Source organism: Capra hircus, chromosome 17 (genome assembly GCF_001704415.2).
Source record: "Capra hircus breed San Clemente chromosome 17, ASM170441v1, whole genome shotgun sequence".
In the NCBI taxonomy this organism is placed as follows: Eukaryota; Metazoa; Chordata; class Mammalia; order Artiodactyla; family Bovidae; genus Capra; species Capra hircus.
The window spans coordinates 18,866,250-18,880,873 of NC_030824.1; the positions used below are offsets into that span (position 1 = coordinate 18,866,250).

Consider the following 14,624-nt stretch of genomic DNA (forward strand, 5'->3'; position numbering starts at 1 on the left):
AAAATTTATGTTAATGAACAGGTGGTAAACACAACATAATTATCCTGATTATCCGCAGCTAAAGCACACCAGAGTCAAGTGACTTATCACCTACTTTCTCAATTGCTGATTTCTTGGTTTGCTCATCTCCTTGCATAGATTTTGAGTAGCCCTCTTCTTTATGTGCTCTCTTTGGTTGGTTCTGCTTCAGCCTTTGAGCCCATGATGTTATCGATTTACTATTTAAAAAGAAAAAAACAAAATACCTCTCTTTAAATGCTGTCTTCAAATAAAACTAAACACTGATAGAGACTATGCTTCGAATTGCTTTTCTAATAGCAGAGAGGGGATAGATTTTTATTGAGCTGCATGAATTTATTTTTACAATATCTTATTATTAAAGGCAAAATGAAGAAAAGGACTGACTAGCAGTGATTAACAGTATGTAGAGTCTGTAGCCATGGGATAGAACAAAAACCACCACAGTGGCACCTACAAATACTAAGTATATCTCCATAGTGAAAACATACTTACTTAGATGGACTTATGAGTACCCAAGATATGAGTTGCTATAAATACTTTACATTAGATGACATACTTCAGAGACATAAAACTGAACATAATTTTAAGTGATTATTTGCCTTACAAATTCAGCCTAAGTTTCTTTTACTGAAAGTCCCCTGGATGAATTAAAATGTCATTGAACTTACAAAATCTCTTCTAATATATAACAAACATAAAATTGATCACGCTTGTATATAATATTTGGTTTTAAATTACATGAACGTGTGTGACAAAATTTCAGTTAATTCAGTCCTATACTCTTAATTTTCAGCAAATCAATGCTGCTGCTGCTAAGTCGCTTCAGTCGTGTCTGACTCTGTGCGACCCCATAGACGGCAGCCCATCAGGCTCCATCATCCCTGGGATTCTCCAGGCAAGAACACTGGAGTGGGTTGCCATTTCCTTCTCCAATGCATGCAAGAGAAAAGTGAAAGTGAAGTTGCTCAGTCGTGTCCGACTCTTAGCGACCCCATGGACTGCAGCCTACCAGGCTCCTCCGGAGTGGGGTGCCACTGCCTTCTCCTAAATTATTCCTGAGTAAACTATAAATAGAAAATAACTACAATGTACAATTTATAATGACTTAAAGGGGCTATTTACATTTAGAGTATGTATTTTAAATATTATCAAAACAGAACTTAATATATCAACTTTATTAATTATATGTACATAATTTATACAAAAATGTTAAGAATTTTTTCCCCCCATGGTTATAAGGACACCTCTGATCAACTTTTTTATAATTAGCTGACACATATTCATATAATACTAATTAATTTTATTAGCCTAAAAAACTTAAGTGAAATATAACCCCAAATAATCACCATCGACTTAGAAAAACAATTAAAATACTATCTGCTGTGTGGTCAATTATTTATTGAGCACATCCTATTTTTCAGCACCAAAACACATTTATTACCTTACAGAAATCAAAAAAGCATCCTTCCTTCCTTTCTTAGTTGCCTCCCTAAGGTCATTACCATGTGCGCGTGCTCAGTCGTGTCCAGCTGTTTGCAACCCCATGGGCTGTAGCCTATCAGGCTACTCTGTCCAAGGAATTTTTTAGGCAGTACTGGAGTGGGTTGTCATTTCCTACTACAGGGAATCTTTCCAACCCAGGGATCAACCTGCATCTCCTGCACTGGCAGGCAGATTCTTCATCACTGCACCACCTGGAAAGCCATGGCCATCACCACCTATCTATAATCTCTTTTAATAAAATACATGTTAAGTGGGAAGTTATAAGAATTAATCTATTATTCTGGAATTTTAAAATGACACATGCACACATTTAAAGGTTATACATTTTAAATAGATACAAACTGTTAATTCCTAAAAAATATTTAAAAAATTAACCTCATTGAAATTTTTGGTTTATAAAAATAACTTTAATTGCAGGGTGTCAAGTTTAAATAACTGTGTATTATGATGGTCAGCTACATATAAGATACAGATAAGATTCTTTCAAGTTTAAAGTACCTCCCCTAAAAATTAGGCCAATGGTTGATTCCTTATTTTAGTTCAACTGGAATAAAATCTAACAGGAGTCTTTTCCAGTAAAATACAAAAACTATTAGTCGCTCAGTCATATCCAACTCTTTGTGACCCCATGGACTGCAAACCTCCAGGCTCCTCTGTTGATGGGATTCTCTAGGCAAGAATACTGGAGTGGGTTGCCATTCCCTTCTCCAGGGGATCTTCACAACCCAGGGATCAAACCTGGCTTTCCTGCATTGCAGGTGGATTCTTTACTGCTTGAGCCATCAGGGAAGCTGTATAATACAAAAACTTATAGCCCAAAGGTCAAGCAACACAGAATTTAATACATATTGAGAAGAATTTAACAGGTAATAGTAGAAAATTCTGGCCAGCATCTACTTTTGTGTAAGATTATCATACAGAAAACTTTTTCTATTAAAAGTATCTTCTAGAAAGGAAAGAAACTATAAAGAAACAGACTATGTAAGATGTAGTTAAGTGCCCTCCTTCTACAAATTAAGAGACTGGGACTCAATCTTAATAAGTAACTTGTCCAAGACACACCTCAGTGGTACAATCAGGACTGATTCTGGAACCTGACTTCTATTCTGGGCTCTTGACTACAAAATATAAAAGGTATTTTTCTGGCAAGCCTCCCACCCTAAGAGTTTTCATAGTCTTATTATCAATGGGAAGGCAGTCAGATGTTATTAACATATAGTGTGCTTTGTTACTTTCAATTTTCCACAGGCAATAAATAAAAAATTTGATAAAACTGCTATGTTCGAATACATCTCATTCCAACTAAAAAGAGCTGTATTAACTAAACATTTTACTTATTATAAATGTATTTAACAAGTAAAATTCCCTTCAAGTGACGGAGAAATTCAACTTACTTGTTTGTTTTTCCACTGTATACTTCTGAAATCTTACTTTCACCAAGAAAACTGTGTTCAAATTCACCGGGAAAAATGGGAGTATCTTCCTTTAAAGAAGCACAAAACTCTTCATTTGGATGTATATAAAAACTCTGGTTTTTCACACCATCTCCAAGTGGCTCCGCTGGCACCACCGGTGCTCCAAAATGTCCTTCAGAAGCCTCTATGTGCTCCATGAAATCTTGAGCGTCCTTTGATTTGTAGGTGTTTAGTTCTGAGATGCAAAAGGTTCCATACCCACTGCTCACTGAGCTACTATCCACATTGCAGTCTGGTTGCGACAAGGATGCTTCTTGCTGCATTTCAGACTCTTCAGACTTGGGATAACTGATAACATATTCATTTTTCTCACCGTTTTCAGAAAAAAAACCCATTTGACTTTCTGAAGATCTTTGTTTGCTTAAAGAACTTCTACCATAGGAAGCCCAGGAAGCATTATTAGTCTGTAACTTGACTAAATTTTTTATTTCCTCCTGTATACGCTAAAAATAAAAAAGACATTTGGGGAAAAAAAAAAAAAGAGATTTGGCTAAGAATGTATATTAAATATCACATTTTCACAAATGTCTTAAATATACTGTATTTAAAAATAAGAGCTACTACTCTAAAGATGACACTTGTGCCTTATATTTAATTTATAAGCAAAACTGATATAAAGAATTAACTCACTGGGGGCTTCTCATCTTCTGAGATGCCCCACACTCTGCCTGTAGAGTGTGTTTCTCCCAGGGCCACTCTTGCCTTTTGAGACAGACCGCATTCTGTCTGTGGAATGCGTGCCTCTCTAAGTAAATCCACTTAACTATTACCTTAGCTTTCACTGAGTTCTGTCTTCAATGAGACATAAAGAACCTGAGCTTCAATAAGCCCTGACACTAGGAATAAAGCCCCTACCCGGGTGGAGGACGGAACTATGATGCTGACCCTCCTGACTTCAGTCTACTAAAGCGTGGACTCTGTAGATCTCTGCCCCAATTCTATGCTGAATTCTCCTCTGCTCAAGGCCCCTCATGAATATGCATGTGCCCTTAGATTAAAACTTTCTCAGTTTTACAGTTCAGGGAGACATTGCTTTGGGTGCAAGTAATTAATCCTTCCTTCTCAAAAAAAAAAAAAAAAAGAATTAACTAATTGGTTCTTCTAAAAATTTTACAATGTAAAACAAGAATCAATATAAAGAACAACTTACTTGAATTTGGTTGTGAAATTGCTCCTGCTGAGCCACTATCTGCTCTTGGCAATGTTTTTCCACCAAACTGAATAGTTGTAACCACCTGGTCTATTAAATTATAAAATATTTTGGTTAAAAATAATTTTTTAACCTAGTATTTCACAGAAATATTCCTCCAATGGGAAAGGGCCTTTAAAAAATGTATTTTTAATGTAAAAATTATAAGCTAAATTAGTTATAAAACTATAAAATTAGTTATAAAAATGCAAAAATAAAAGGACATAGGCTTGGGCACCCCTTTATGTTACCTGTGGTCTGGGTAAACTTGAAGGTCTCAGTAAATCTGATTAACTTGATGTCATCTGCTGCCTTTCTAATTAATCAACAACTGCCGGTAGATGTGCTTCAAATTTGTCTTAAGCCCCTCTTCCTTTCCTCATAACAGCCAATAGTATTCTTAAACATTAACTTGGACCCAGAAAAAGAATCCCACATCTTAAAACAACAGTTTGGTTTATAAGAATTTGACCCCAAATTACTTTGTTTTTCAAGTTTAAAAAAATCCAAACATTTTAGAGTAAGATATTAAAGTGTTTTAAACACTGCAGCAGCTAAAAAGAAAAGAAAAAAAAGACTTCTGAAAACCTATGGAAGTGGCCTAAGATTCCCTTCAGAGCCCCTTTTAGGTCCTGAACCATCCTGACCAACCAAGAGTAGTTAGTGCTCTTGTAACTAGATGAGGCCAAAACACAAGAGGGGAGTGTGAATTCTCTAGAGGCTGAATTCAAACTAAAGGCTGGTCTACTGTCAGTTAACAGGTCAGTTCAGTTGCTCAGTCGTGTCCAACTCTTTGTGACCCCCATGGACTGAGCCAGGCTTCCCTGTCCATCACCAACTCCCAGAGCCTATTCAAACTCATGTCCATTGTGTCAGTGATGTCATCCAACCATCTCATCCTCTGTTGGTCCCTTCTCCTCCCGCCTTCCATCTTTCCCAGCAGCAGAGTCTTTTCAAATGAGTCAGTTCTCCACATCAGGTGGCCCAAAGTATCGGAGTTTCAGCTTCAACATCAGTCCTTCCAATGAATATTCAGGACTGATCTCTAGGATGATCTTTAGGATGGACTGGCTGGATCTCCTTGCAATCCAAGGGACTCGCAAGAGCCTTCTCCAACACCACAGTTCAAAAGCACCAATTCTTTGGTGCTCAGCTTTCTTTGATAGTCTAACTCTCACATCCATACATGACTACTGGGAAAACCATAGCTTTGACTAGACGGACCTTTGTTGGTAAAGTAATGTTTCTGCTTGTTAATATGCTGTTTAGCTTGGTCATAGCTTTTCTTCCAAGGAGCAAGTGTCTTAATTCCATGGCTGCGGTCACCATCTGCAGTGATTTTAGAGCCCAAAATATAAAATAAACAAACAGTATGCAACAATATATAATGTCAAAAAGTAGCTACTGTGACAACTGGCTTCCTTGTTTAAAACCGTCCAGTGTCTTTCCATTCCATTTCCATTCCAGTGTCATTTCCATTCCATTCTATTCCCTACAGGGCCCTGTGTGATCTGGGTTGCACACACCTCCCAGCTTCCTCTCAAATCCCTCTGTCCCTTTCATGACACACACTGCCCTCGCTGGCCTCCCTCTGTTCCCTGGACATGCCCAAACTGTCTTTAGCCTCAGAAGTCTTGTACTGACACTTGCTGTACCCTCTACCGGGAAAGCTCTCTCCCCAGCTTTCAACGTGGCTGGCTTCTTCCCATCCCGCAATTTCAGCTTAATTAAGTTTTCCAAACCATCCTCACAGGCACTCTTTCTTGGCATCCTGTTTAGTTCCTTCAGAGCATTTACCACAATCAGCAAATATCTCATTGGTTCACTTGGGTTTACCAGTCTCCCTCCCATCCCTGCCTGCACTCCAGCTCCTAGGATACAAGACCAAGTTAAGAGTGGGTACTCAGATATATAGTCTAAACAAACATATAACAATGGATATTGAAAGCTGAAGGAAATCAACCCTGAATATCTGGAAGGACTGAGGCTGAAACTGAAGCTCCAATACTCTGGCCACCTGATGTGAAGAGCCAACTCAATGGAAAAGACTGAGGCTGGGAAAGACGGGGCAAAAGGAGGAGGCAACAGAGGATGAAATGGTTGGATGGCATCACTGACTTAATGGACATGAGTCTGAACAAACTCAGGGAGATAGTGAACAACAGGGAAGCCTGGCATGCTTGGAGTCACAAAGAGTTGAACATGATTCAGCGAGGGAACAACAACAACCGCAAGCTGAACTTTTCTTGGTATTATAGACCACACAATCCAGTGATCCTCCCCATTAATGGTGAAAGCCATTTATATAACGTAACAGAATTAAGCTGAAATCTGTATAACGGTATTAAGGTAAAGGGGAGGAAACCTCAAGATTGGAAAAGAAAGCCTTAAATGAAATATGAGGGCACTGACAGGAAGTGAGAATTCTAAATCAACTGACTTCAGGACAAAGAGGACTAGAGCAAATCAAGTCCCTTACTCTCTCAGCTTACAAAGTACCTTATAGATTAATGAAAACAGAAAAGAAACAATCAAGCAACAGTTTTCTTAAGTTATACCCCTGTGCCCTTTAGGTGTTATTTTTAATCTGATACAGTTATTATTCACATAAAGCTTAACTATAATAATGATAGAATAACAACTTAATAAAAATAACGGCTTCATAGTTTATGAGACAAGATATTAATCACATCCTTATCATCTTCTTATTTAGGATACAAATGAAGAGTTCATTCAGGCTATAAATTAGTGGAGATTTTTGTTTTTCTGAGACAGATTTTATTGTTTACCCTTCAATTTTAAATAAAGTAACTTAAAGAATATTATTAATACAGTGATAACATTATACACTTAATTGTAAAGTGGGCTTAATTGTTAAGAAGGGCTATTATTCATTTCAAACTAAAGTGATTTGTACTACCTGCATTTTATATGTTGTTGGAGGATATGGGCACCTGACTGAAGTTTTCCTGTGAACGCAGTTTTCTGATGCTATCAGCCTGCATGGGATTGCTATAGTCTGGTTCCCTAGTCTGACCCAGTAAATACATTGTGGGCTTCCCCGTAGTTCTGACTCCCACTTCTCCACCAACAACTTGTGTGATTCTGAACAAGTAAATTTAATTTCTTTATACTTCAGTTTCCTAGTTAAAAAAATTACTAAGGAGATATTTTACATTCCTTTACTGCCTTTAAAATCCAGTGTGCATTTTTTTGGAGTGGGGGTGGGGGCTGTGCCAGGTCTTTGCTGCTGTGCAGGGACTTTACTCTAGTTGCAGCAAGCAGGAGCTACTCTTTAGCTGAGGTGCACAGGCTTCTTACTGCAATGGCTTCTCTTGTTGCAGAGCACAGGCTTAGCTGCTCTGCGGCATGTGGAATCTTCCCAGATCAGGGATCAAACCTGGGTCTCCTGCATTGGCAGGCAGATTCTTTACCACTGAGCCAACCAGGGAAGCCCTCAGTTTCCTAATTTATAAAATGGCAATAACAACACATTATTTGTGGCTGTGAGGATTAAATTTTAAATCTGATGCCTGCAAGGCAAGGATCTCAATGGGAGAACTATATGTTGAAATCTATGAGGTCATGGTTGTCACAAAGATAATGGGAGCACCACTAGCATGTAGGGGGCATGGTCCAGGGATACAAAACACAGGACAGTCTCCACAATAAAGAACTATCCTATGTCTATTTTATATTGTATCTTGCACAGTTTTCAAGTCACCAGATTGTCCAGGAGTGCAACTACCAAGATGTTTCAGTACTTGCTCAGAAATTACATGCTGTTTCAGAAAATCGCGTCACCAGCTACAGTGCTTGTGCATCAATGCAAGGCAGCTGTCCCGTTCTGTGCTGATAGCTGCTGCGTTCATGGAGAGTCTCCACAGAGGTAAATGCTGGACTGCTTCATCATGTTCTCTAATGCAGATACATCTGAGCGTTTATATATTTACATATTAGCTTATAAATAAGTATTGTTACCCCTTTATATCACAGGACATTACACTGACTTTTTTTTTAAAGCAGATACAAGCAGGTTATATTATTTGTGAATTTCATTTCAGGACAATATAAGTTGATGTTATTTTAAAAGCTGTTATAAAAAGAGAGCTTCAGGTCTAATAAGGTTGAGGGCCACTGACAGAAAGTATCTCATATACTGCCCGGCAAATAGGTAAGCAATAATCATCAGATAATTGTTATTATTATAATCAGTAGTGCTAAATAGTTAAAATGCTACAGATAATGATATGCTTTAAAATTTTCTTACAATCATAGAATATTAGCAAGTACTTTAAAATGCATTAGAGGAATTCCCCGGGGGTCGAGTGATTAGGACTCAGTGCTTTCACTGCCGTGGACTCAGTATCAATCCCTGGTCGGGGAACTAAGATTCCACAAGTCACACAGTGCGGCCAAAAGCAAACAAAAAGAATAGCTTAAAGTATTTCTACAGAAATGCGTTAATAGATTCTTTCCTGATAGAATAAAAATATATAACCCTCCCAAGTTTAAGCAGTGATAAACTTTGAGAATTCCAAAGAGTTTTAATGAAAGAATTCTAAAGAATCAGGTCATCACCAGATCTCTTCCAGAGCTCTGTAGAAAGTTTAGTTCTCTAATAATGTACATTAGCTTCTTATAACTGGTAGAAATCAGACAAATGTTACTATTCCAAAAGAAAGGTATAAACATGAAATTCAGGGAAGAATCAGGAACAAGACTTAGACAATATTTACCCTCCCATTCTTTCTAAAGCACTACCCTAAAGCATCAGAGGCCTTTATTTTCATATGTTACAAAAACACACAAAACAAACTCAAGAAGTTTTACTGAAATGGCCAAAATAGCATTTCATGTTCCGTCAAAGTTCGAAATAGCTTACAAAGCTCTTCAGTGAATAATCAGTTATATGCCTACATTATGAAAATTAAAGTCAGTTAATACAAAACATAATTTTAAAAATCTGTTAGATCACAGAAGAAAGGGTAGAAAGAAACCAGTTCAACTGTTAGGAGGTTTAAGTGGCTAGATGGTATCCTGGCATGTAATAATCTATGTCTTAAATTCACAAATATACTCTGATTCTGATTGAAGATGTTGATTTCAAAGATTTCACAAAAAACTTTCTAGTTAAAAATGAATTTACCAGACGTCAAGCCACATTCAGGCAATTTGCCTCATTTTTTTTTAAAGTACTAGGGGAAATATTTCATAGAACATTCCATTATTATTTACATCGTTTTACAAGGACATTTTATAGGTCTTTTGCATTAGCACATACTGATCATTATGTGAAAAAAAAAAAGTATAAAAAGTTAAAACAGTTTTCTTTTAAGTTTGCCATAACAGTCATTTTATAACTCTAACGATTATGGATAATGAATATAAGTAGCTATTACTGATTTCTTAAACCAGATAATCTTTCATTCTATTTATTCCACACTCTGAAAATTAACACAAATTATAGTCTTAGAACTATAATTAACATTTAAAACAAAATTTACTGCTCTCTAAATAAAGAATTTAATAATAATGTTTTATACATTTCTACAAAGCATTACCAACTCTAGCCTTGGAAAAGTGTATCGTGGGCATTACTGCATGACACAAAATTTACATATAAATATTCTTTCAACTGTTAAATTTTTATATTGCAATTTAACCTATAGACAAAAGAAAAAACCACTTGACCTGAATAATCAATGTTAAGTCAATGGGGCACAGCTAAATGCAATAACGTATGAAACAGAAGCCTTATTTATAAACAGAGCATTCAAAATATTTCAAAGTGAATTTATGTTTTACAAAATCATGACAATTCTGTTTAAGTTACTTAAAAGATTAGGATTAGTAACAAATATCAACAATTTGGTTGGCAATTCTCATTTTTCTGAAAAAAGACATTTTAGTTTATAAAAACTAACAAAAAAACCTAACAAAGTATTTTAGTTCACATTCACAATATATAAATTAGAATGTCTAATTTATATATTAGTAAATGTATTGTTAAAATGTACTTTTGATCATCGTGTTCACATTTGTTCTATATTGTTCCTTAATTAATATACTTGACCGCTTTATTCTGGCAATAACTTAAGTATCATGCTCTTTAGAATATAAATTGCTAATAATTTAGAGTTTAGTAGAGGCATATTCATAAACAGAAATTGTTTTAATTCTAAAAATAAAACAAAACTAGATACCTCACAGTTTTTCCAAAGTTCCGAATCAGTCTTTCCACTGTTTTGTAGCTCTTGCATTAAAGAGGTGAGGACTTCAACTGTACCTTGAATTACAGATGGTCTGGTCTTCCCTGAGAAAGAGGATACCCCATTTGTACTAAGGTGGGGACTACTTCTGTTGAAACATAAATAATTCACATGGTTTTCTTCATTCTACCAAAGTGTTGAATAATTCAGCAGTTCAAGATTTAGCAGAACAGTACAAAACTACTGATACTTAATCCTACTTAAGAGCACCTCATTTGCTGAAAATCTGATCACAAGTTTGTCCATGAAAGGAAAATAGCAGTGAAAAGACAGATAGCGCTTAATTATATTTTTAAGAACAAAACAGAAAGAACTTCAGAAGGGAGAGAATACTCCAAAATAGAGCAGAAGATAAAAGTGTATGCTAAACAATAAGGAAAATTCTCAGCGACTCCGATCTAAATTATTCCAGAGGAGTATTTCACTCCACTTTAAGAGCAGTCCTTTATTGTAATGGAGATCCTTTCTCCATTGCCCAGAATTACAGTCATGTCTTGTTAACTGGATCCCCCTAATTTGGCATGATAAGCTCGTGCTTATCTTTGCACTGTCTTTGAATAAAAGCAGTGCCAAGCAAATTAGTAGCAGATATTCAGGATTTATTTAGCCTATTCAATGTACAAAATAGCACTAATTTTTCCCAGGAGGACTGCTTTTCCAAATCTGAGAGGAGTTTATTTCAGATTTGCTTTATAAAAACAAAAGGGATAATTAGGGACATTAAAATTTATTTAAATTCCAACCACTGAAAGGTCATTTTTCTTTTATTTATTGATACTCTGCTTTGTTTTACAAACAATTTGTGAAAAAGAGGACACTAATGAAAATAACAGTAATATAATAAAGAGTTAGGATCAGAAAAATACTAATAAAAATTCAAGGGAAAGAACATAATATGGTATCCATTAAGGGTTTAAATACACAATTACAGTTGTATAATAATCAAGTTTAAATTTGGCCAATTTAACTGCCAGTCACAATAAAAGGGAGACAGTTCAGTGACATAATTTTCATTAGAAAGGCACATTTAAGTTCCTCCAGGCAAATCAAACACTGTGTTCTAAAAAGGGTTTCTTCTAGAAGTGGATTTCAAAAGGGCTGCCAAATGATGACACAGGAAACAAAAAGCGTGGCCAGCATTCAGGAAGTAGGTACAGATTACGATGGCAAGTGTTTCTGGACCATATCCCATGCTTTTTTTTTTTTTTCCTCCCTTTCTACCCTACTTTATGCTTTCTCATTTTATATTTTCTTGTAATCTGCCTTAAATTCCTCCTGAGGAGGGCAAAGAATAAACAAGTCTTTTAAGGGATTTATTTAAAATACACAATTTCTTCAAGATCTATTACTGTGTGCAAGTTTGCTCCTTTACAGTAGGCGCCAGACTGCTATGTTTCTGCTTTACTGTACTTGCTTTTTATAGGTGATAAATGGCCTCTGCCTCTGCTGTTTGTAAGCTAATGCAAATTTTTGAAGCTGGCATGCTGTGGTTCATGGGGTCTCAAAGAACTGGACATGACTTAATGACTGAATAACAACAAGAAGTTTAGAAACCAAATAATCAACTTGTCTGACTATGTATAAAATGAGAGTAAACAGGCCCTGATTCAAACAAACCAAACGTGGGATAATTTAAAAAGAAAATGCATAAAATGCATCGTTTGATAGCATCTATTTTGTCAACTCAGCCTGCTTTTTTGCTAACTTCCTAGTATTCAATTTTTTTTCAATCTTGAAATTGCTACTTTCAAGATTGGTGAGGTATTTCTGCAACATGAAACATTATTTTTCCTCTTAATTTCAAAATGGAGAAGCAATATTTAGGCAATTAAATTTTAAAGATATGCTTGTAATTTACCAAAAAAAAAAAAGTAAAGAGAACTGCATTTAGCAAAACAAGTTCTTTTTCACAGCGCTCCCCATATAAAAGAGTATCTCTGGAAGAAGTGAAGAACATGAAAGTACTGATATTATTCTTAAACAATTGTCCTTGAATGGTTCCTGATCTCAGTTTTGGGGTTTTAAAAATGCAAACAGTAAGTATGACACTATTTGGATAAACTGATAAATTATGCAAATAAAGTTATTTTTATTTGTCATTACATTAAAAAATCTATTCCCATTCTTACCTATTAGTATTTAAGTTCAGTCCAAGAGAATGAGGAGAATTTTTTATATCAGATTCTATAGAAGATGAAGCTTTCTGTGAGGGTTTCCCCAAGTCAAAATCTTCCATAGTGTACAGAAATTGCTACAGGCTCTCATTTGAAAATTCAGGTTCTTGCACTGTTTGAAGAAACTGAATCTGAGTCATCTTCAGACGCTTCATCGTCTACAGGCATTTTCAGTTGCTGACATTCAGAAGTGAAATATCCAAAGGTCCCAGGAGAGTCTGAAAATGAATGAGGAACAAAATACTATTACAAAAAACTTTGTCAAAACTTTAGAAACCTTGATTCTTTTATAGAAATCTACATTAAGGATAGCAACACTTTTCATAAAAGCCAATATTCAGAAACAACTCAAATGTCCATCTACTGTTGGATAAATAAATGTGGTGTGTCCATATGACGTGAAGAGCTGATTCACTGGAAAAGACCCTGATGCTGGGAAAGACTGAAAGCAAAATGAGAAGGGGGCGGCAAGAGGATGAAATGGTTAGACAGCATCACTGACTCAATGGACATGAATCTGAACAAACTCCAAGAGATAATGGAGGACAGAAAAGCCTGGCATGCTGCAGTCCACCAGGTCACAAAGAGTCAGACAAGGCTTAGTGACTGAACAACAACAATCCATATAATATTTCTCAGTCATAGAAAATAAAGTGTGGAATTATGCTACACTGTGGATAAACATTTAAAACATTATGCTAAAGGGAATTATCCGGCAGTTCAGGGGTTAGGGCTCAGGCCTGTCACTGCCATGGGCCCAGGTTCAATCCCTGGTGGAGGAACTAAGACGCTGCAAGCAGCACAAGGTGCAGCCAAAAAAAAAAAAACACACACACAAAGTAAAAGAAGCCCAACAAAAGACCTTATTATATGTTCCCATTTATACAAAGTATCTAGAGTAGGCAAATCTATAGAGAAAGAAAGGAGACAAATGGTTGCCAGAAGCTGGGAGGAGAGAATGAGAGTGACCAAAATGGGCACAGGGCATCTTTCTGGGGAGATGAAAAGTTCTAGAATTAGACAGTGGTGATGAATGCACAACCCTGTGACTCTACTAAAAAAATCACCGAATTGTACACTTTAAAAGGATAAATTTTATGGTGACTTGTATCTCAATAAAAAATCTACAATAACAGTGATTTACGGAAGTAGCAGTAGTAGTTGAAGGCAGGAGAAGGGGACAACAGAGGATGAGACGGTTGGATGGCATCACTGACTCGATGGACATGAGTTTGAGTAAGCTCCGGGAACTGGTGATGGACAGGGAAGACTGGCGTGGTGCAGTCCATGGGGTCGAAGAGAGTCGTACACGACTGAGCGACTGAACTGAACTAGTATTCTTTCAGGTAACATTTCAAAACTTTAGGTGCTTAATAAGCAAGGTTCCAGACACAATTCTGTGTAATAATTGGAAAACTTACTTGCCTTGTTCATTCCTTTAATACATTCTATCAAGCATGCTTGTTGATTTACACCATAAATAGATGAATGGGAACTACTTACTATTTAACTTGGTATTGAAAACAACCAGTTAAACTGTTAACAATGCTTGTTTCCCCACTGAAGGTGGGGGTGGAAGGAATGCATTTTGCACTATATACTATATACACAGAGTACTTTTAATTACTTCTGAAAAAATAAACTATTTGCCAGGTCTGCTAAAATTTAACTGAAGCTAGATGTACAGAGGTAAACTGGCTATAACAAGTCAATTGCCTCCTTTTTAAGGAATTCATGTACTTAAAGAAAAACAAAAAAACAAGCCAAGGAATAACAGGGGGAAAAAAGAATAAAAGAAAACCTATGCTGCTGACAAGATGGAAGCTTTAGGGGACGCAATAGAGGAAAATAATTCTGGTTCCTCTATGTTCCCACTTTCTACAGCCTGGTTTTACAAAGCACAACGTTGAAAGAAAGCATCAGCTCACAAAGGAACCGTTTCCTTCAGGGACAGGTGTGAAGGCCAAGGGTAACCCGACCTAGCTAAATA

At 36.3% G+C, this 14,624-nt stretch overlaps 1 protein-coding gene across 5 annotated transcripts in view; it reads right to left on the minus strand.

Moving 5' to 3' along the window:
* Window positions 1-14,624, minus strand: part of MPHOSPH9 (M-phase phosphoprotein 9) — a 58,728-nt gene that overhangs the window by 42,927 nt on the left and 1,177 nt on the right. For 3 of the 5 annotated variants that reach the window (XM_018061349.1, XM_018061347.1, XM_018061351.1), the window contains exons 2-6: window positions 12,590-12,852; window positions 10,395-10,548; window positions 4,150-4,239; window positions 2,919-3,442; window positions 95-218 (exon numbers count right to left, since the gene is read on the minus strand). In XM_018061349.1, the coding sequence (XP_017916838.1) occupies window positions 95-218; window positions 2,919-3,442; window positions 4,150-4,239; window positions 10,395-10,548; window positions 12,590-12,696 (999 nt within the window). In that variant the 5' untranslated portion in view covers window positions 12,697-12,852. The remainder of the gene's footprint in view (window positions 1-94; window positions 219-2,918; window positions 3,443-4,149; window positions 4,240-10,394; window positions 10,549-12,589; window positions 12,853-14,624) is intronic. The other 2 variants (XM_005691373.3, XM_018061348.1) reach the window with 2 other exon arrangements.